This window comes from Haemorhous mexicanus, chromosome 20 (assembly GCF_027477595.1).
Source record: "Haemorhous mexicanus isolate bHaeMex1 chromosome 20, bHaeMex1.pri, whole genome shotgun sequence".
In the NCBI taxonomy this organism is placed as follows: Eukaryota; Metazoa; Chordata; class Aves; order Passeriformes; family Fringillidae; genus Haemorhous; species Haemorhous mexicanus.
In genome coordinates, this window is record NC_082360.1 from 5,641,181 (window position 1) to 5,663,868 (window position 22,688).

Here is a 22,688-nt window from a genome sequence, read left to right on the forward strand (position 1 = left end):
CAGACTCATAATTTGCTGATGCTTTAATTTGAAAATGTGAATACTTGGGACCTCTGAGGGCAAACTGTGTTCACAGTGTGAAATACTCCCATATTTTCTCAGTATTTTTCAGCATGTGGCTTTGTAATGTTATCTTTTACTACTCTTTGATGCACTTTCATCCTCTTGTTTGGGGGTAGGGAGGAACCCAAACTATGAAACCTGGAGATTTGTGCCTTCTTGCATTGAGCATAAAAGTCTGGTTCTGAAAAGTCAGTGAAACCTTTTGGCTCTTCAGGTCTGGAAAATACTGAGCCAGTAAGCCCAGAGAGCCTGATCTGTGTAATGCTTTGCCAAGGCATGACAGTGTAAGATATTCCACTTTTCACTGGCAGTGCAGGGCTGGGTGAGTACCTCTTTGAAGGGTGACTGCAGAGAGCAGGAGACTGTTTCAGCTGGTCACTTTGGATTCTGATTGAATTTTCTCCATCTGAATTTTATAATATTTCTTCCTCTCTGCAGTCTCTTTTTGTGATGGACTTTTGTTGTTTATTTTTCCCAGTGCTGAGCCTGCTTGGCTCCTAGTGCCTCCTGAGATGATGCTGGAGGGAAGAGCTCTTGCACAACCAGCTCAGCAGCTGCTCCTTGCCCTCTCCAGCCCTTCCTGGGTGAGGAATTTAGGGACAAGCTCTGCTGACACCAGAGGTGACTTGGCTTGAGGGAGATGAGAGTGTGGCTGGCCCCATTAAGCGTTTTAACAAACAACCTGAGGGTTCCTCATCCGCCCTCGTGAGCTATGACAGGGGTCAGGGACTTCTTCAGTCTCTTTTAACCAGCAAATGGCTGTGGGTGGCTGTACTGGCTTTTACTGCTCTCCCAGGAGTATTCATCCTGCCCTTGCTTTAGGTAAAATTTTTTCTAGTTTTTGATTTATAGAACCGATGTTATAAAGGCCTTTCTTCAGAGCTGACTTTCATCTCCTTGCTTATACACATGCTTTGCCCCGGAGTTTTCAAGCAATAAAATGAAGTTCAGTTCAGCACTTGTCCTCCCTCCTCCTCAGGCAGTCTTACAGCCTTGATGTGAGTTGCCCAAGAGCTCGGTGAGAGGGGATGTCTGAACAGAGCCTGTGGGAGTTTGTGCAATGCTCCCTCTGCCGAAGAGCAGTGGAGGGAAAAGGGTTAGGTCATTCACTGTCTCTTGGAGCTGTACTCCCCCGAAGGTAAAATCTAGCTTTTGTTCCCTGAACACCACTTTTCACTCCACATAGGAGGCAACTGCTGGCTCAGGCTTGTTTCTTGTGGGCAAGAAAACAAATAATTTGTCGCAGTAACATCAAGTCTTTGTAGAATATTGATACCATAGTAGATGGGCATTTAGGCTGAGCTATTTTTCCTCTTTAAGGCAGGGATTTCCCCATTATACACTGCATTATACACAGCCTCTGTGCTATGCACCCTACAAATGTACCTTGGCCCTGTCCCTCCTGGTTGTCTCCTGATGTTGGAATGAAGGAGCTGAAGTCAGGAGAAAGGCAGAGAGGAAATGAGGAGGGACAGAGAACATAGGGGGCTGCCTGGGGAGGAAGACAGCATGGTAGGAGGTGGCTGCTGGAGTAGAGAGAGGTTTGTAGGAAATGGAGAGAGAAACCAAGGTAGGAACTGCAGTGCTTAGGAGCTGTGGTTCAAGGGGACATTGCTGCATTTCCACCGATGATCAGACCTCAGAGAAAGCCTTAATGATTTTAAAATGATTTTTCTATTGTTGCTTCTCTTGACTCATTGACCTCCCCCTTGGCCTCCAGCACAATGTCTCAGTGCTTCTACCCTGCCTGGTTTGTACTTCTCAAACCCATCCCTGCTCTCCTCCTTCCCACCTGTCTCAAATTTGCAGTGGGGGCCATCTCCTCCCTTCTGTGGTATTGCCTCTGCACTTCTCCCCCCTTATCTTGCTGGTAGCTCCTCTTTTTATTGATGCTGTTTCAGTTCCATAAACTCTTTGCATTCCAGCTGTCAGAGATGGACGGTGTACAGCTGATTGCTGTTGTAAACACAGAACATTCCTTTGTGGACACCTCAGTTACAGCTTAGCTTCTCTGAACTCTTCTAAACAGTTTTAATTCTGCAGGATTAGACTCTTCTCTGCTGATTGTTTTGAAGAATGACCTCTTTAATTTTAATTCTCTCTCTCTCATTTGTTTGCTCTTTTCAGCCAGTTGGGAGAATTTATCTACAAACTGTTTTGGTTGTGTTACTTCACAGCTACTTATACTTTTTAATGTTGCAGAAAGACCAAGCCCAGTTGCCATCTCTCTGTGAACTGCAGAGCCCATATTCTGTCCAGGCATGCTGGTATGTCTGTGTAGTTTTCAGTGCAGGTGAATGATGGTAGGACCCGGCTGTGCCAGCTCTACAGGGCTGGTGCAGGCTCCTTCCCCACCAGGTCTCCCATGGAGGGATGGAGGCTCTGCCTGTTCTGCCTGCTGGCATAGACACACATGTGTGTGCCTTGGCGGTACCAAGGTTGTCCATGTGCCCCAAGCCACTGCATAAGCTTTCCAAGTCCTTTTGGAAGTCTTCCTGATCCTGACCCACTGAAGCAGCTGCCTGTGCTTCCCACTGGTGCAGGAATGTGCATCAGGTATTCCAATGCCATTGGCAGGCTGATAATCCCTCCAGATGGGGAGAACTGTATTGACAGGATATATTAAATAGCCTCTTCTTTTTTTTTCCCAGTGCCCTGCACACAAAGGTGCCCTCTGTGTCTCCCAAGGTGACCAACAGCTACATCCAGGGACCCACAGACATTCCCCTGCTTGACAAAACCGTGGGCCAGTGCCTGGAGGAGACCGTGGAGCGCTTTCCTGACCGTGAGGCCTTGGTCTTCTGCCGGGATGGGGTTCGGAAGACATTTGCTCAGTTCAAAGAGGAGGTGAGTGCCTTGTTCATCCCTCAGGTGATTGGATGACAGCAGCAGGTGTGATGGAGGAATGGGAAACATTGCTCAGTTTCATTGCTCAGCTCAGGACTGAGATCAGTTGCGTGTGGCCCTTCATGCTTCTGCAGAGGGAGCAGCGCATTTCCAGCATGCACCGATGGGCATGTGCTGCCTTCATCCTTCTCCGAGCCTTGGGATGAAAGGGGGGAAGCATGAGCTAACATCCCATAATGAACATTCATACTTCATACGTATCTGATGGGTTATGGGCTGAGTCATGGTGTTTTTCTCTATTGGAGTAGACTCCACATTTTGGATTAGTCTCTCTGGTTATCTGAGGTCCTGAGTGTGGGGAAGGTTTTTATCCAAGCATGAAGGCAATGGAGCAAAGTAAAGGACTAGGGCTCAATATCATATGCACAGATGTGTGTGGGTGTGTGCATAGACGAATATATGGTTCTCTGTTTTTGAAATGGAGGGACTAACTACCTGGAAAGTTTCTAATAAATGTATGATATGATCTTTGATAGGAAAGAATTGTTTGGTAGGTTTTTAGGCTTACTATGGTTTTGGTCACATCCATTCACATAAACAAGATTAGCTGTATTCACCCTAATTTTAAGAAGTAGGCCATAATTCAGATCTAAATCAAATTATTCCTTAGATTCTTATCTCCTACAAGGCAGATTTTATAAATTCATTTGAGAACTTAACAAGACTATAAAACCTTTCCTGAATGCCTCAGTGTATTTATACATACATTTGTGAACCTGAAACATGCTTACCACCCTGCAAAATAAAGTAGTTGTTCATATAGTGCCTGAACTTGAGTTAACAAATCACAGAATCATTAATGTTGGAAAAGGTTTCAAAGTCTGAGACTTTGGCCGATCACAATGCTGTCAAGTAGGTCAGAGTACTGAGTGCAACATCCAGTTGTTTCTTTAATGCCTTCAGAGACAGAGACTCCAACACCTCGCTGGGAAGTCCTTTCCAATATTTAATAACCTATTCAGTGAAGAAATTCCTCCTGTTTCTAGCCTGACCCTAGCCTGGCACAGTTTGTGGCCACTTCCTCTCATCCTGAACCTTGTTCCCCGGGAGCAGACTGACTGCCACCTGGCTGCACTCTTGTCAGGGAGTTGTAGAGAGGAAGAAGGTCCCCTCTGATCCTCCTTTTCTCCAGGCTGAGCCCCTCCAACTTCCCCAGTCACTCCTCACAGGACTTTTGAGGACAGGAACCCAGAACTACCAAAAATCACTTGATAAAATTTTCTTCACCCAAATCCTTTTTGAAGGAAGTGATACCCAGAAGGAAGGCAGATCCAACAGTGTGGATGGGCCCAGCATATGAGCAAGGCTTGGTCCTAAGATGAATTGATGAGAAACTTGGCAATAAATAGTCTTTGGACAAGAAGTAACTTGCAACAACATAATTGCCTATTTTGATTTCCTTCCTGCTTTGTTGTATTGTTCCAGGTTTGTTATTTTTATGCTTTCAGCCAACCTTCTGAGCAGGGGCTGGTCTGTGCTCCAGGTTCAGAAGCTGCTGCAGGCATGGGCTGATGGACTGTTCTGGGGAGACACAGTCTGTTGCATTTCGGTTACAAAGATGATGCTTTTTTCCAGAAAGCAGTTCCTGGAGACCAATATCCCCCTCTGCATCCTGTGTGTGATCCTCAGGCTCTTGTATTTTTCAGGTGGACCAAGCAGCAGCTGGACTTCTGGCCCTTGGCCTGAGGAAGGGAGACCGGCTGGGGATGTGGGGACCCAATAAATATGAGTGGGTTCTTATGCAGTTTGCAACTGCCCAGGCAGGAATCATCCTGGTAAGGAGTTTGCTTTTAGCATTCTATTGGGAAAGGAAATAGAGACAAAGAAGCAATAGGAAATACTGGAGATTAAAGTTTGTTTTTCCATGCTCTTACCTGGCATGTCATCTATAGCTGAATCAATTATTTAAGGAAGACCTGTGCAGCTCTCTGCATCTTTGTCCTCCACTCTGTAGGGAAGCAGGCTGCAGAGGGAGGAGAAGCAAAATAGTGCTTACAACAGCTGTTAATAGGAGATGTGCTTTTCTCTACAAGACCATTTTTATGTGGGATGTTGCTGTTCTAACCAGTTACCAACTGGTTGGATCCCTTTGAAATGTATTGCTCCATGGAACAAAGGCTCACGTAAAAATTTCGTCCAGGCTGCATATGTCTAAAGCCAATTTTCATTTGATAGCATGACCAAAATACACCTTATTTAGGCAGTGTACTGTGTTGAGGTCTGTACCCTGCCTTCTGCTCCATTGCCTCCAACCTGGTTCATTCCAGTGTCTGCAGGAATAGGGTGGAAGAGTGTGGAACCTGTGGGTGAACTTAACTCCAGTGGCCACTCTGTGGAGAGCTGGGTAGAAGGTGTCATCACGGTTGTCCATCAGGAAACCTGACTTGCACAAGAATTTTGATCTAGTTTAGTGGATTGGATCAGCTAGATCAACTGGATCAACTCCTGTGAGACAGGAGGTCTGGTTTCTGTTCCTGAAGCTCTGTTTTGACTATGTGATCTCACATAAATCTCTTTTCCAATTGTTTTCTTTCACACAAACACAGAATTCAGGTATATTTTCTGTGAGTGTGGAATCCCTGTGGTGGTGAGCTGTTAGTTCTGTGTTGGAGGGGATGCTCTGAGTGTGGCTTAACCCTGGAGGAACTTTTCTGTTGGAGTCTGTGCTAGGGAGGAGCATGTTCAAGGCAAGAAGGTGATCAAATTCTTGTTTCTGGCTCTTCAGGTATCTGTGAATCCAGCCTACCAGGCCTCTGAGCTGGAGTTTGTGCTGAGGAAGGTTTGTATGGCATGAACTATCTGTTGAAGGGGATTGGTTGGGACATGGTGCAGATGAGCTGCTTAAGATTTGAGTGTACAGGAAGAGCTGGCTGGAGAGTAGGGCTGATGTTGGATGTGTACAGGGGATGAAGCTGCAATTCTGTGGCCACATTTCTTGCTGTGGCTGCCACCCTGTTAGATGTATTCTTCTCATCCCTCTCTCTCTGTTAACAGCCAGGTACTGCCAGTACTACCCCAACCCAGCCTCCCCCTGTCAGCAATCATCTACCAGGGAATGAGGGAAGAAAATGTAGGACTTGATACCTCCTCTATGCCCCTCCTGCTCAGGGCAAAAATCACCAGCTGGGATCTCAACCTTGAAAGTAGAACTTTAGAAAGAACCTCATTTTTACCTCAGAAAGGACCAGTCTACTTGGTAGCTTGATTTCTCTTTCCCAGGTTTGTCTGAGGCTGGCTGGTCTTGGATTTAAGCTGGTTTAAGTCCTAGGTATTGCCACTGTTTAACATCTCTCTGCTGTCTGATCCTGCTGCCTCACCTACCCTTGAATACCTGCCTGGGTTTGAGTTTGTGACATGCAGAGCACTGATCAATTTAAACTGTTCAGGCTCCCTTTCTCAAATAATGAGGAATTCAGATTATTAAATATTTGATGGCTAAAAATTAAGCCATCAAATATTTAATAATCTGCTTAATCTTAAAAATTAAGATTAAGCAGCTAATTTTTTCATTGTGATTTGTTCAGCTATAAATGAAAGGCTGATATTAGAAGAGAGGGAGCCACTTCTGAATGTTCCCAGCAGCACCCAAGTTAGTTTTACCTAGAAAGTGGATAATTTTAGCAAATTTCTTTTGTATCAGTAACTGTGTAATGGGTTGTTGCGCTGCAATTTGAATTCTTGTTTCATCCTTTCTTTAATCCTCTCAGCAGTCCTGCTGGTCACTCCTGTTCTGATGCATAGGGATTGAACCCACTGCTGCAGTGGAGCACCATCTCTTTGGGGCTGGCTGTCCTTGGGCTTCTCTGTCCTACTGGAATGTGCAACTCAGTTCTTCCCTTTTTCCCCAGCAAGGCTTTTGTTTTCATCTCCTCTGATTTTCTTCTCTAATGTAATCTGGAATGTTGATGGGATAAGAGCAGAAATGTGCTTCAGCTCCATTGGGAATTGCTCCTGTCTTGCCCTTCCAGATTTGCCAGCATTCCCAGCTTTATTATGCGCCTTTGACACTGGAATCTCTGGAGTTCCTCATCACCCTAAAGATTTGTTTGTGTTTATTTGCATAATAAAATTTCTGAAGACTTTAGGGCTTTTCCTGTTGGATCCTGTCCATCTGTGCAGTCTGATTGGTGTCTATGGAAATATGTGTAGAATAACCATTCCTTGGATTCCTACTGTATTTCCAGGGCTTGGTAAAAGCAAGCCCTGGAAATACAGTAGGTATTTTTGGTAAAAGCAAACTGATGTCGAGATTTCGTATTTTACATTCTTTGAAGACAGGTGTGGTGCCATTCAGGTTGAGACCAAGTGGGAGAGGCCCAACCAGTGACTCTTTATCTTGTACAACATCAGCCCTTCAACCAGCCCTTCTCTCCCCACACAGCATCTATTTTTCAGAACTGGTTCAACCAGAATTGTAGTTTCAAGGAATTAGCAGTAAAAAGTTGCAGAGGCCCAAAACAGCCTCAGTCCCCTGGGTTCTGGACAGCCTGTTCCAGAAAATAGAGCAAATGATTATCTTCCTTTCTGACAAAGCCCAGAGGGTACTTACAAATAATTTATTGGAGTAGCCTTTGTCTCCTTATTTCCCAGACTCTGGGAGAATAATGAGAACAGTGGCATAAATATGTAAATAGGTTTTTTGACACAAATACATTTTTTGGAAGACAAAAACAGTTTGCAAATCTGGGTCAAATTCAGCAAAATCTCCACTGCTGAAAAAGAAACAAAAATTCTTGGAGTAATTAAGGTGTTTTGTTTTAGGACTATGTAAATGCAAGGGTTGAATGAAAAATGTTTTCATTTTCAAAATAGCTAGTGCTTTAAAAAGAGGTGGAAAATTCTTAGGAAAAGGAACACCTCAAAAATTCCACAAAAAAAGCTTGGCTTGATCTTAGAGGCAGATTTTAGTAGTCCTTGTTTTTCCAAATTTCCTCAAAAATCCTCATTCCAGATCAACACAAATTAATTTGTTTTAACTTTATTTATTTATTTATTCATATTTTGGGACTGGGCATTTTTTTAGGTTTGAGACTCATAATCTGAAAAATCAGTTGTTTACCTTGTGCTCACAACGAAGGGTGTCATTCCTGGGCAAGGAGGGAACCTTAGGCTACAGCTCTAATTTCTTGACCAGCAAAAATCATCCTGAATCCAGCACTGAGGAAGAGCAAAGTACTGGCTGCACAGCTGGATCCAGGCTTGGGATGCTGGGTGTGCAAAAACAGCACAGCACTGCTTTGGGAATGCACAGCTGTAAGGGCTCATTTGCTTTAGTCATTGGGGAACCTCCCTGTTCCTGTACTGGGGGTGGCTGCTCTTTATCATGTCCTGAAGATCAACCCAACAGGACTGTTCATGAGTTTCTGTCTCCCTTCACAGGTTGGCTGTAAGGCACTGGTGTTTCCCAATCAATTTAAAACACAGAAATACTATGATGTTCTAAAGCAATCATGTCCTGAGCTAGAAAAATGCAGTCCAGGGGGAATAAAGAGCAAAAGGTGAGTTAGGAACATCTGGTGTCTGTGCTCTGACCTCACAGCCATGTCCTGCCTTGTGTCCCCTCAGCTGCACAACACAGGTTTTGCTGAAGGATTCACAGGAGGTCTCATCTGAAGAGAACAATTTAGGCTGGCCCAGAGGTTTGCCCTGACCAGTGTGTGCCTGTCTGGGCACTTTTCTCCTTGTTCTATTATTGTTGATGGTATTTTTCTCTCTGCCAGGCTTCCTGACTTGTCCATTGTCATCATGTGTGACTCGAAGCTGCCTGGCACCTTTCACATGGATGAAGTGATGCAGGCTGGGGACAGCAGCCACCTGAAGCAGCTCAGGGCTGTGCAGCAGACGCTGTCCTGCAATGAGCCCATCAACATCCAGTTCACTTCGGTAGGTGCCCTGCCAGCTCCATGCCCTGGGCTTGGGCTCCTCACTGGGAACACAGGGAAAGATGTGTGCAATGCCACACATCACTTTTTCTTCCTGTTTTCCTCTGAGACCAAGCTTCCAGCTTCTGCAGTAGGAGGGAAAAAGTGTTCTACTATTTCCCCTTCTCCCATTCTTTTTGTTCAGCCCTTCGTCAAGGGAGATGAGACAGTGCCAGGTGAACTCTGTTCAGCTGAAATTGGGCTATTTTTTGGGATTCAGATGCTGTTTAAAAAGTAAAACCAGTCTCCCAGGTCTGATAGGAGAAGAAAGTGAAAGATCACCCCAGAGTCTGCCAGGGGGAATCTCCCCTGGAGCTCATCCTCAGAAAAGGTGGTGTTTTTGCATAATTCCCTGTGTCTTCCAGGGAACAACGGGAAGCCCTAAAGGAGCCACCCTCTCCCACAGGAACATTGTGAATAATGCCAATCTGGTTGGTCTGAGGCTGGGGATCACAGACCAGGTGGGTTTGGTGGGAACAGCGTTTGCGGAGGCCACCACTGCAATGGAGAGACCACGTGTGGAAAATGCTGGTCTTTACTCAGTGGAAGGGAAGGATGTTTTACTGCAAATGACATTGAGGGATATTAATGCACAACATTTTGCATTTCAAGGGAGTTCATTGATCTTTCATTTTAATTTCATGTGAACATTTTTTTTTTTAGGCAAAAATGCTATCTTCTTGTGGGGAAAAAACACAAAATTAATAATTTTTCATTTTGGTGAATAGTGATTTCAAATAATTACAAGACTCTGGATGTTAGCTTTGTTTTCTGTTGACTGAGGTTTTAATTTGATTTACATTACTTGGTTTCATGTCATATTTACAGTCTTATAACTCTTATCAGGGTATGACCTCTCTTTTTGTGGTTTCTTAAAAAAATGTTAAAGACGAATATTTTCTTTTGAAGTTCTGAAGTACACATCAGCTTTGATCCAGAGAATAGGCGAGTTGTTTCAATCAGTCTTCAGAGCCTTTGGTGATTTAAAAAAAGAAGAAAATAAAATGAATAGCGTGTGCCAAGTCCTGCATATTTCATGCCTCTCACAGCACTCCCATTCATCTCTTTTGGTATATAATGTATGAGCAATAGCAGACCAAGGAGTCCAGCGAAGAAGAGACATTGCAAAATTACAGGATGAAATATTGACATAAAAAACTTCCCAAACTGATTTTTATTAAAGGCAGGATGTGTCAGTTGTGTTTTCAACCAACAGGAGCACAGCGGACTGTCAGATTTCCAGCCAAGGTGATCAGGAAAAATGTCACTGCTCAGATCTATGCTCTTCAGCAGGGAGATGGGCTGAACACACACTGGGAGGTCTCCTCTCCTCACTGTTTTCTGGTTGATCCTAGGAGAGTCGCTGTGGGCTCCCTGCGCCTCTCTACCACTGCCTGGCATCGGTGGGAGGCTGCATGGTGATGGCTCTGCATGGCACCTCCTGCATCTTCTCATCGCCCAGCTTCGAGGGCAAGGCTCTGCTGGAGGCTGTGTCTCGAGAGAAGTGAGAGCCTCTTTTGCTAAGGAGCAGTTCTTGGCCTCGTGGCTCTGCTCCTTCCCTTGCCCCATCTGCCAGGACCTTGCTTGTGCTCTTCCCACAATGGGAGACGCAGATTTGCTGCTGGGCTCAATTGCACAGGCACTTCAGGAACCAAAGTCTGCCTTTTCAGCTGTGCTTGGGAGTGTGTCACCCTTCTCCTGAAATTAAGGAATCCTTCCTGTCACCATAGGGCTTTGGTTGGGAAGCATAGTGGTGTCTTGGTTTGCTGTGGCTGCGGTGTTTTCACAACTGAACACCTGCCCTCCTTTTCCAGCTCCAGCTCTGCTGCTGGGATAGTGTTTCCATATTGTTCCTCAAGTATAGCTTGGGAAACAAAAGATGCTGTCTGCATCATAAGTGTACATATGTCTCTGTATTTTATGCAGATGTATATCTGTGTATGCTGATGAACAGCATATCTGCTGCCTGCCTCCATGCTGCTGCTCTGCAGCCCCGGATGGGACAGGAGGGGATGGGACAGGACGGGATGGGACAGGACAGGATGGGTGCTGAGCTGGGGCTGTCCCCAGTTTCCACCTCTGCAGCTTTGCCTTTTTATCCCTTCTTCCTCAAGATGCTCCTTCCTCCTTGGCACACCCACCATGTTCATAGACATTCTCTCCCAGCCAGACTTTGACTCCTATGACCTGTCAACTCTCCAGGGAGGTAAGTCCCAGAATTCAAATGGAAAAATCCTGAGAACCAGGATATTTCTGGTTCCCTGCTGGGAGGCCATATTTTTAGTTTTGTGAGCACACATCTCTTCTGGTGGGAAGAATTTAGTTGCATGGGCCTTGTGTTTCCCCTGTTAATTTGATGCCACATTTCTTTTCCTTGGGGAATCCTTCCATCATTATGTATTTTAGGACTCCTTCATCTGAAGGCAGTCTAGGGAAGGACCTTTCTATTTTAGCTGCAAGGGGAGGTGTCAGGATCAGCTTGATTTTCCTTGTCTCCCCAACCACCACCATGTGGCAGCAGGTGCTTTCTGTGTCTCAGTCTAGTGCAGTCCATAAAGCAGAGCCAAGCTCAGATTTCTTTCTCAGACCTGAAATTTCCTGCTTGTTTCTGAAGTCATTCATCCCCATGCTGGAGGGTGTGATACCATGTGCTGGAGCTTCCTCTCTTGTCCCAGCCCACTTTGGAAATAGCTGGACAGACCACCAGTCCTTTCGAGACAATAATAGTACAGAGAGAAGGTGGTGCTGGGGCATAAGGAAATATTTTAGCAAGTTACCTAATCATCTCTGCTATGTGCAAAACAATCCTGTCTTCATCCTGTTCCCCTCCAAAGCCCAACTATTACCCTGCTCTTTTGCTCTGTCATCCTAGGTTAGAACAGGTGGCAGTGGGATCTACCCTCTCCCAAAAGGGCTACTCTGTGCAAGGCAAGAGAAAAGGTTTTTGGTTTTATGGTGATGATCCATGAGAGTGTTTGTCCCACTATAAAACTGTGTCTCTTTCTGCTACGAATCTTTCCATTTTTGGGGAAATGTAGGTTGGACTAGGTTTGAATTATAGAGTTTATTTGCCTGTTGAGAAAGGCAAATTGGCCTTGCTGCAGCCTTTGCTTCTAGAACAACTAGGACCTGTATAAAAAGATTTAGGAAGTATTTTGACAGGAACCAGTGTATCCCACAGGTCTTGCCAGCATTGAATCTGGGAGTGGAGAGCCATTTGAAGGACCACTCCTGGGAATAAATAGCTAGTTTCTAAGGTATTTTCCTCTTTCTTCCAGGAATTATTGGAGGTTCTTCTGTTCCCCCTGAGATCATGAGGACAATTATCACCAAGATGCACATGCCAGCTCTTGTGGTGAGTTGTGGTGGCAATGACCAGACCTGCAAGGGGTGTTTGTCGTGGTGAGACACTGAGTTTGGGTTCTCTGGACCACAGTGGTACCTGGTGGTCCTGGAGCTGCTGGGATCAGGCTGAACAGGGAAGGCTCAGAGGACCTGGAAGACAGAAGTGGGGATTCTGCCTGGTTGCTGCTGAGGTGTCTGGGGAAGAAGCTTCAGAAGAAGACAAGGCATCACATTCAATGTCATTAAGTGAAATTTTGCTGCTCGTTTCAAAACTTTTACTGACATTCAGTTGTATACACTGCCAGAATTATGGTGGCAGAGGCAATGCTGGTTCGTGTTGGTGCAGATGGGTGCTTGTATTCCTCTTGGTGCGAAGCTATCTGGTTTCTTTCCCCATCCTGGATTTCCTGTGGATGTAAAACCTCATTGCATGGTTTTTGTCACGTCTTGAGTCAGGTCGTGGGAGTGGTGCCATCCACGTGTGCAGCATTTGGTGCTGCACTGCTAGAAGGGCAGTATGTGCTGGGCCATGTGTTGAGAAAGCTACGGGAGCTGCTTCTAGCCAGACAGCTGGATTCCTGCAGGTTCAGTGTGCCCCAGGGAGCAGGCAGGCTCGGGTCGGATAGCTCAGCCTTACGGAGGCTGGGTGTCCGAAACCCAAGCTGCTGCAGCCACAGCTACATTTGCAAGGTCAGTGATTATCAGCTCTTAGTGATCTCAGCTCTTTTATAGTTTCAGCTCTTAGCTTGCTAAAGGCACTTTGGCTCGGCAATGGCTTCAGGCAGCAGATGAAGAGAGAGAGAGAGAAGGCAGCCCCAGTGAATCCACAGCGAGGTTTATTGGGAGGTCTGTGAAGGGTTCTGGCAACAGCGCTTCTGCCAGGATGGGCTAAAGTAGCCCCTGATATTGGGGTAACAGGTCTCAGGAACTGACCAGTTGTAAGGGTGAGGGAAAATGGCCTGTGGGGTCACAGAGAGATAAGCTAGCCTGGAGGACCAGAGAGAGGACTTCTGGCTTAGTTACTAAGACTTGGCATTTTCTTATCTCTAAGCCTCTGTCCTCCACGGGGCTCTTGCTAGCTCTGTGTCTGCTGCAATGTGTCCTGCTGCTCCACCACACGTCCCACCACCCTAGGTCTGTGCAAGAGCCACCAGCATGTGCTGCATGTGGGGGACAGGCCACCAGCAAGGAGGTCAGTGACCCTCTAGGTGACACATTTCCTAGGCATGTCCTTCCATTTGCATGAAGGATGCATGCAGAATGGCTGAGCCAGGAAAGGACTATTTTGTATTGCCCTAAAGGAAATTAATTTGGTACCATGCTGCTTCCCAAGGCTGAGGAAGCAGCCAGTAGTGATGGATAAACAGGAGGGTCTGGGAGTCAGATGAGGCTGTTGTTGTTGGCAGACCTCAGCTGCACCAGCAGTAGGGTTTTACAGGGACAGCTCTGTGCTCTGCCACAGACCAGGGGAATCCAGGGCATCCATCCTGAAGCTGTCTTGGATGCAGGCAGGTTTCTTCCCGGATATGATGCCCTTAATGCTGAGCTGGAAACACCAGGGTTGGTGCTGCTGCTTGAGCTCTGTCAGGTGACAGCTACCTATTTTCATAGTAAACTTGAGTTTGGCCTCACAAAATATTTTCAAGCATTACTGTGAGAACCCAGGACTCATTAGGTGTCACATGTTCTGTTTTGTAGCAAGAGAAATAATAAAAGCCTCCCAAACAGTTGCTCTGCCCATGGGATAAAGAGGATTAAGTCTATATTTGTGCTGCTGGTCTCATGTTACTGCTGATCCCTCCAGCCCTCAGACAGACACACAGACTTGTTGATTTAATCTTTGCAGCAAGAGATTTATACAGAAGATGTACATAAGAAAATATACAATTCGATTTCTATATAGGAGGCAGAGGAGTTTTCACCCTCTTAAAGGTCATTTACACTGTTACAGAGGAATAAATAGACATATATTTATATAACTCTTCAGGATTAAAACACATAGTTGAATTGCAACTGTGGCTTTGAAATAGCTGTGACAATAAATCATAGTCATCCTGGTGTCCTGCTAGATCCTCTGGAGTATGGGTGGGAAGAAGAGGAGGGGTGTCTGGACCAACTGCACCATGCACACCTTCTCTTCTTGGACATCTTGGTGACCCCACAGAATGGGAGGGAAATCCAGTCTTCAGATGGCTCCAGTTTTGAAGGTTCCCAGTACTGTTTCCCTTTAAGGATTTCTGGCCAATTTTGGGAGATTGCTGCCTCAGGGCCACTGGCTCTTGGTCACTGCTTCACCTGTCCCCTCAGCCCTGGCCTGCAGGGATCCCCTCTGTGGGAAGGCAGGGGAGTCTCTTTGCATGGGTTGAGACCGATTTTCCTTACCAAGTAGCTGGGGAGGGATGCCCCTACCTTCCCATTTGCTCCCTCTCCTCTGGAGTGGGAGAGACAGCAACCAGCTGGTTGATCAGGGATATGGGTTCTGTTTCTTCTGGGAAAAATTACTGTGTTTTACCAGCAGGATCTAGCTCAGCTTGTCTTAGTATGGTCATGCATAGTTTTTAAAAAGGCCTCTTTTAAAATACATAGATGTTGGAAAAGATTGAGAAGGTGGATTTCATCCTTGTGATCAGCAGAGAAGCAGGGATTCAGAGGAGGCTGCAGGTGTTCATATATATCAGGAGTGTTTCCTGACAGGTAGGAGAAGCTCAAGGAAGGACTCAGAAGTCAGTAGTTTTCTGATGGTTGAAGTGACCGGTCACCAGGACGGGCCATACTGGAGCCTGCTAGGATTAAAAAAGAGAGAATGCCACACCTTTAAGGGGATTTTTCCAGCAGAGCAGTAAACTTATAACATTTGTCTATTTTTAAATCAGTGGATGAAGCCCATACCTGAAAGTGAAGAGTTTGGAGTCAGGGAGCTGTTACAATTTCCCACAGCAGAGGAAGTGGGTTAGTCCTATCTCTGAGCTACTCTGCCGACTCTCTGTGTGACTCCTGAGGATCTTACCCAAAGTGCTGATGGTCCAGGAACACTTTCTTGGCAAAGGAAGGAAATCCAGAGTGAGAGTAGTGGAGTATTTTGATGCCCCGATTCTGAAAATCCAGGGCAGGTGTAGTCTTAGAAACTACCAAGCAGCTTTTCATCTTAAATGTAGGCAGTGACCCAAGTCAGTCCTCATCCCTGAAATACAGACCCCTGTATATGACAGCTGCCTGTCTCTCAAGGGGTGCATGATGAAATCAGAGGCACTTTCATAAAATTCATGTTCACCACACTGGAGTGAACCTGCATTTTTACACTGACACCTGAAGGCACTGAGCTTTGTGTTCTGCAAGACTGGAATAAATAATTTCCTATTTCATTAGCACTTGTAAACCTGTTTGAGGGAGCTGGATGGAAAGTGCTACAGAAAAAAACCCAGGTATTATTGTCACAGTTTTCTTATTCTCACCATGGAGGAGTGAACTGGGATTGAGTTCAGGCAGGGAAAGAAGGTTAAGAAGGGTCAGACCTGTAAATAAACTATGTTTAAGTACGGTGGTTTAGAAAACTGAAGTTTTTCCGTACTTAGAGCAGAACTTTTCCTGCCCTGTATGGAATGACTAGTATTTTCATCTCTAATCCATAAAACCCTCTGGCACTACAAGAGAAATAACCACTTTTGAAAGGCACAGAGCAGCTGGCATAATCCCTGACATTTTGGTCATAAATTTCCTTTCTCCACCCTGATGTGCATATCCTTAGTGAAGTGGGTATCAAAAGGCCATAACATAGCACAATGCCCACCTCTTTTCATACAATGCAGTGCAGGATCACTGCACTTTCCTTAACAAATGAGCAAAGGTCCCTTCCCCAAGAGCTTACAAACTTTCAGGCTCATTTAAAGTCCTCTGGAATCTGTACAAACTCCAGACCCATTTCTGGGATGAGAAAAAGTAAAATGCTTAGGATGGAGTGATGACATTTGTGGCTTTTTTGTTCCTCTTCAGGCTGAATTTAATACCCCTGGTAGTTTCCAGCTGTGGAAGGTGTCTATGTGATCAGTTTTCACAGCTGGTGTTTGCCTTGGTAGCTGTCAGCAAAAGCTCATTGCTGGAGGGGAAGGCAGCCTGGTCTCTGAATCACCTTCTGGCTCAGGACACCTTAACCAAAGAATATTTGCTATCTTGAACCTCCCTCCTCTGGGATACTCATTTGAAGGCAACAGTGGTTGTTTTTAAATACCTGACTGTCTTGGAGGGAATTGTAGTTGTGGAAAGGGAAGTGCTGGATCAAGAGGTGCTCCTTATGAAAGATATCTACATTCCTATGGGCTGGGCAGTCTGGGGCAAGACTTCCCAGCACTGCCCTGTCCTGGATTTCACACCAGACCTGAAGGACCTTTATAGGGCAAAGGGCTGAGCATCTCCAGTTGGTTAGAAAAGTAAAGCTTGTGTGGTCCCAGCTCAGGGTCGGAGTCAGCTAAATCCACCCTTGTTTTGATATATAGTGTTTATCCCTTTTGTATAACAATTACATCTTGACTTGAAATGGGGCTTTGGTGTTAGGACAAGGTGCATGCCACCATAGTGCCTGAAGCATGATTGAGGCTTAAACCCTGTTACAGTGTAGGGCTTTTGGCTTTTTTCCTTATGTACAGTGATTGCTGCAAAAAGAGATAAATATTTTCCCATGTTGCAATAGAAGCTCTGAAGATTTCAAAATTATTCTGTGTGTATTTTCAGGGTCCTTACTTCTCTATGTCATATTTATTTACATGTTTTGTCCTTAATTTCTGCCCAAGGCCTGTCTTTAGCCCGATATTTTTTTCACAGAACTGACACCATCCCTGCTGCTACAGGCAGGTTCTCTGCTCTGGGAGCTCATGGAGCCAGGAGATGGTGCAGCTCTGAGCAGAGACATCTGTGGGTGGATGGATGAGCTGCTTTAAGCCAGACCCTGGGGGCATTTAAGATTGATGCCACCAAAGGTGCTGGGGCTTCTGTTGCAACTGAAAGGGAGCCATCTTACGTGTTTAATGGCGGCTCCCCTTCCTGGACCTCTTGGTGGGCAGCTTGCAGGAGCGGAGGGCCGGAGTGTCCCTGATGGGCTGTCCCCGGAGCTGGGCTGGGGTGGAGCACGTGTCCTCAGCACGGGTGCGGTTGCCTTTCAGCCACCTGTAACACAGGGAGGAAGGAAGAGAGGAGCTTGAAAAAGGGGCAAACCGTGGCCATCAGAGGGTGGGGAGGGAGCTGCCGAGTGTGACAGCAGTGTCCTGGCACAGCTCGGGGGGCCCAAGGAGGCCCCGGGGTGTGCGGGGTGTGGTGGTGCCGTACTTGCGCAGAGGTGCCAGCTGGCAGTTGCAGTGCCAGGGGTTTTGGGAGATTGTCAGCGTCTCCATTTTGTCAAAAGGGAAGTTTCGGGGCAGTTGGGTGAGCCGGTTGTTCTCCACGTGGGCAGTTTTCAGCACGGTCACGCCAGCAAACGCGTTGTCTGCTAACTGAAGCACAAAGGTTTCTGGTGAGGAACGTGGATTTGGGGAATGGGGACTCCAAATCTGGGGGACTCTGTTCTAGACTTTGAGTGTCATAAGAACAAGGGACTGGGATATGCTGCCTAGAGAAGTTGTGAATGTGCTGTCCCTGGAAGTGTTCAAGGCCAGGTTGGACAGAGCTTGGAGCAACCTGGTGTCCTTGCCCATGTCAGGGGGTTTTGGAAAGGAATGATCTTTAATGCCCCTTCCAACCCAGGCTATTCTATCGTTCTGTGAAGCATAGAGAGAGCAAGAGAAGTGAGCTGGACTCTCTATACACTTGAGAGGCAGCAGGCTGGTTTGTGCTCATGGTTGATGGAGTCTCCTACAGGGAGAGCTACATCCCCAATCCATGTGGGATTGTCTTTGCAGCCACATCCCTAAATAAATTGAAGTCTGGCAACCCTTTTTATTTTTGAGTCATAGTTCTCCATTCTAAATGAAGATATGTTCTGGTATATTCCTTTCTAAGGCTGGAAATCCTCCCAGGGCCTGTTGCCTTGCCTGAAGCAACTGAAGGAGGAGTGTTTGTGGCCTCTGAAGGGGCTGTAGACTTTGGCAGTGCCTGGGGGCTCTGAGTGGAAATTTACACTTGGCATTTGAGCAATGTAGAAATATAGGCAGGTTTCCAGCACCTCAGCCTCCTCCATTTTTTCTCATTTCCAGTGGGGTTTTTTTTGCAAGGGCTGCTGTAAAATTTGTGCTTTCTTGGTTGACAGGGAGGCTTTAAGGTAGAGCCTACCTTATGAAAGCTGTCAAAAAGCAAGAGAGGCTGTAGATCTGACTCTGCAGCCCTCTCCTCACTTCCCTGAGGCCTCATCCCTGACATGTTTCAGCCCATGGTTAGGCAAGTGGGAAAGTTGCTGAAAGCAAACCTCTCAACAGGAACTTCCATAGCAGTGATGGAGTGGGGAGGGGCTCCCTGACAAAGCACAAAGCTCTTCTCGGATATGACAAACCATTTCTTCCCCCTCTCAAAGTGGGGCAGAGCTTTCTCTAAAGGTTGGAGAGGACACTCACTAGGTCTTCCCAAAGTCCCAGGACCTGTGCTACCATTTCTGAAAAGAACCTTGCACTTCTCATGGACCATCAGGGTGTGTTCATGCTCTCTGAGCTGAAAAGCTTGACAGAGGTTTAAGCCATGAACTTTTGTCATCTTCCAAATTAAGCATTGCTGGATGGGATTAGAGTTTAGCTAGGAGACTCCCAGATCCTTGTAGCATTGCTGGTCTTCTCCTTCCAAAACTGAGCTGACCTAAGGAGGCTGGACTGTGCTGATAGCAGAGCTGCTCTGAGGCATGCTGGCATGCTGTGCAGAGGGGCAGGAGGGCTGGACAGTGGTGTTATTGTCTCAGCTGCTCATTCCTCTTCCAGCCCCATGAGAAGAGTTCACATCTGCTGCTAACAGCTACAGAGCTGCCTGCCAGAGCGTGTCTTTGGGAAGAAAAGGGTGATTTTTATCCCTTATTTAGATGGAGGATTACTGCTGTTAAGTTATTTTACACTGAATGCACAGACAGGGGTGCCTGTCTCATGTTGAGGTACAAGGAGGGTACTGGCCTGTGCAACACATCTTTGTGGGATCTGCTGTGAGTCTGTGATGCTGGGGGGAAAGGGGAGCTCTGTGCTGGAGCTTGAGCTTCAGCTTTTGCTCAGGCTCTTCCTTTTGCTCCAATGTAATTTAGGCTGGAGTAGATTTGTGTGGGTTTATGCTTGATCAGTTCAAAAATCTTGCAGCCATGCAGGGAAGAGCTAAGGACAGCATGTTTGTGAAGGAGAAAGGGCTGCATTAAAGACACTGGCAGCACTTGGAGCATTTGGTGGTGATTTCCTGGATCTTGCAACCTCTGTGATTAGATGTCTCTTAGCAGTGCAAAGTTCACACATGGGCTGTTTAGAAATGAGACCTTTGAGGATTTGAAGAGAAAATGAGCTGGAAGCTTTGTATTTGCAAGCCCTAAAGCTGCAGAAGGCACCCCTATTAGTGCTGATCCCATAAACTGATCAGTCCTGTTGGGCTGCTGGGGAGGAAAGGAGGCACTGGCTGCACAAGAGCCTTTTAAGTTCCTATTCACAGGTGGTCACTGTGAAAAAAAAAAGTCCTTTTTGCTGGCTAGAATTGTTAACCATTGCTTCTTGGTCAAACCTAGGATGCTTGTTTCCCTGGAACACCCCAAAGTCTAATTTCTTCAACATGTAACTTGGAACTCTGATATCTCTAGCTGGTACAACATTATGCTGCAATATTTGACTGAAAGTGCCTTAGAACTGAGTCTACAGAAGTGCTGTCACAGAACATCTAAGGTCTTGCCTAGTAAGGTCAATAGATCCTTTTCAAGTCTTAAGTTTGCTCAGTCCCATACTGGAGAGGTTAATGCTCAGAGTGGACAAGGGCTTAAATACTGAAGTTATTACTGAACTGGTGTAGTTAGTATTGTTCTGCACCTGGACAAACTGTAATTCCAGTTTTTGAGCTTTTTGGAATTCTATCTCCCTTTGAAAACTCTGGTTTTATGTGTTTCTTGTAGCTTTCATGTGATCTGCTCATCATTGTGAGACTGTCTGAGTTGTGAAGAAATTCTTTTTCGTCACATCTTCCTGCGTGTGGTGGTTGTTGCTTTGCTGTGCAGTCCCAGCCTGGTTCACCTGGATTCTTTTTGGGCTTCCTAGCAAAGCATCATCCCAGGGAGAACTGTTCTGTTCTGTTTGCAGCTTCCTCTCTTTCCAGCCATGGGGGATTCACCCAGGACATCAGCCTGCATCAGGATCCTGTGCCGGGTTCTGCAGCACTGCCTGGCTTTTCAAAGGTCCTAATGCAAGTGATTCCCTGAATGTGATACTCCTGCCTGTGGATCCTGATGTCTCACAGAAAAAGGAGGGGGTTGTTTTGCCCTTCAGGATACCTGAATGTCCCTCCTCCCCTCCAGTGGGAACAGGGCTCCTTTGTAAGATGCTGCGAGAGTTCCTTTTGAGAGAGCATCAATAAACAAACCTTTTTTTGTGATGTGTCAAGTTGGGAGGCAGTGGGGAGGTGAAGGTCTCTACCCTTACCTGTCTGCAAGGCAGGGGTAAGGAACCAGGACTGTTCACAGCCCCTCCAAGGAGTCTCCCTCTCCCAGTCTACAACAGGTACCTGGGCTGAGCAGAGGAGGCAGAGCAGTTCAGCTCTGCAAGGTGGAAGTGCCCTCCACTAGAAGGAACACACTCACCTCTCATCCCTCACCTTGTGTCTGTGAGTATGGAAGGTTCCTAATTGTTCTGGAGCATCCCAGATACCTTTCTCAGTGTCCGATGTCACCTCCAGTTTGGGAGGGAATGCACTGCCTTGCATCCATTCAGAGGGCTTAATCAGTTCCAGATAATTTGGTTTTGCATAAATAACTCAACAGAGGGGTGGGGTGTGCTTTCTCATCCCTCACTTGAGCCACGTCAGGGTGTAGTCAGTGCCTTGCTGCCTGCAGAGCCTAGAGACCTGCATCGCCCCTCTCCTCTGTGAGGGAGGGTCAGCAAACCAGGGGCTTTGTAAAGGGGAAGAAAAGCAAGCCCTATGTTTCTGATCTGGAGCAAGTGGAAGGAGAAGGGACTCACCTTCTTCAGTTTCATGTTGTCCAGGTGGAGTGTCTGCAGGTATCGCCCGAAGGACTGGAAGGCGTTGTCAGGGATGACCTCAATTGGGTTATGAGAAAGTTTCAGTTCCTCCAGCACTCTCAGCTTACTCATTGCATTCACTGGGTAGCTGCTCAGCTGGTTCTTGTCCAGGTGGAGGACAGCAAGGTTTTCTACATCCTCCATGGCCCCAGGTAGGAGGTTGGTGAGGGTGTTGTCAGAGAGGAAGAGCCAGCGCAGATCTTTAGCTCCGTTGAAGACCCCTGGTTTCAGCTCTTGGATTTTATTGCTGCCTAAGTGCAGGATGAAGAGGTTGACAAGAGGGGAGAGGAGCCCTTTGGATAGGTCTGGGATCTTGTTCTTGTCCAGGTACAGGTAGGTGAGATCAGAAAGATCATCAAAGGCTCCTGGCTTTATGACACTGATCTGGTTGTTGGTGAGATAGAGGTAGACTAGGCTCTTGAGCCCCCGGAAGGCTCCAGTGGAGATCTCCTTGATCCGAGAGCTCTGGAGGTGCAGGGACACCAGCTTTTTCATGTCACGGAAGCCATTGGTCGGCAGGATGGGGAAGTTGTTCCTCTGCAGGTTGAGAAGCCGTGTCTGCTCAGGCACTTTGGGGATCTTCTTCAGCCCCGCGTTGTCACAGATGACGTGCTGCAGGTCTCCGCCATGGCAGTGGCAGCTGGGGGGACATGCCTGCATGGTGGAGATGAGACATGCCAGCAGGCTGAGGACACCGAGGAGGAATCCTGACCCATTCATGGTCAGATCTGGAATTAAGTGTGGTGGGAAGAGAAGCGGGAGGAGGAGAGTGACGGGTGGGAGAGAGAGAGAGAGAGAGTAACTGGGTTTGCAGCATACTGAACACAGCCCTATTTATAGTGTTATTAAAAAGTAAAATCCCTTCCCACAAACCACAGGCAGCAGCCAGTTGGAAACAACTGGCTTTGGGAACTTACTGTGAGCTTAACCCCTTGGCAGCAGGCAGAGGAGTGTCCACAGCCCTGCCTGGCCCTGCTGCTGAGCAATAGTTTTTATCTCTGGAGGAAAATGGGAGGCAAATACTCGGGAAGAACCAATGCAGACCTGCTCTGTGGAGAGCCTCCCTGGTCCCTGCTGAGCAGGGCCCAGATTCATCTGTAGGGGGGAAAACAGCCTGCTTTGGTTAACAGCATAGCAGGGAGCACTGCTGAGCTCCACAGCCACCTCCTACTGGAGCTTCCAGGAGATTCTGGGGTTCTACTTAGCCTCAGCAGCTCTGGGGAGAAGCACTGAGTCTTGTTCTTATAGAGGAAGGTTCCTGGTTGGGGGTGGGGTGCCTTTTTTCACTGGT

At 46.7% G+C, this 22,688-nt stretch overlaps 2 protein-coding genes across 4 annotated transcripts in view; one reads left to right on the forward strand and one right to left on the reverse strand.

The window, feature by feature from the left end:
* ACSF2 (acyl-CoA synthetase family member 2) overlaps positions 1 to 22,688 on the forward strand; it is a 36,616-nt gene that overhangs the window by 2,833 nt on the left and 11,095 nt on the right. The window contains exons 1-10 of one of the 2 annotated variants that reach the window (XM_059864702.1): positions 2,594 to 2,619; positions 2,715 to 2,910; positions 4,617 to 4,745; positions 5,696 to 5,749; positions 8,350 to 8,468; positions 8,691 to 8,853; positions 9,257 to 9,352; positions 10,247 to 10,395; positions 11,006 to 11,097; positions 12,170 to 12,246. In XM_059864702.1, the coding sequence (XP_059720685.1) occupies positions 2,609 to 2,619; positions 2,715 to 2,910; positions 4,617 to 4,745; positions 5,696 to 5,749; positions 8,350 to 8,468; positions 8,691 to 8,853; positions 9,257 to 9,352; positions 10,247 to 10,395; positions 11,006 to 11,097; positions 12,170 to 12,246 (1,086 nt within the window). In that variant the 5' untranslated portion in view covers positions 2,594 to 2,608. Of the gene's footprint in view, positions 1 to 2,593; positions 2,620 to 2,714; positions 2,911 to 4,616; positions 4,746 to 5,695; positions 5,750 to 8,349; positions 8,469 to 8,690; positions 8,854 to 9,256; positions 9,353 to 10,246; positions 10,396 to 11,005; positions 11,098 to 12,169; positions 12,247 to 22,688 lie in introns of those variants that run through there. The other variant, XM_059864703.1, reaches the window with a different exon arrangement.
* CHAD (chondroadherin) lies at positions 14,062 to 22,220 on the reverse strand. Of its 2 annotated transcripts, none has more exons than XM_059864707.1 (4): positions 21,338 to 22,220; positions 17,553 to 17,716; positions 17,248 to 17,393; positions 14,062 to 15,016 (listed from the first exon to the last, which is right to left on the reverse strand). In XM_059864707.1, exons 1-3 carry the CDS (start codon positions 22,115 to 22,117, stop codon positions 17,252 to 17,254), a joined length of 1,086 nt encoding a protein of 361 aa, XP_059720690.1. In that variant the 5' UTR covers positions 22,118 to 22,220; the 3' UTR covers positions 14,062 to 15,016; positions 17,248 to 17,251. The 2 variants fall into 2 exon arrangements, with proteins under 2 accessions (XP_059720690.1, XP_059720691.1); XM_059864708.1 differs by having other exon boundaries at positions 14,062 to 15,019.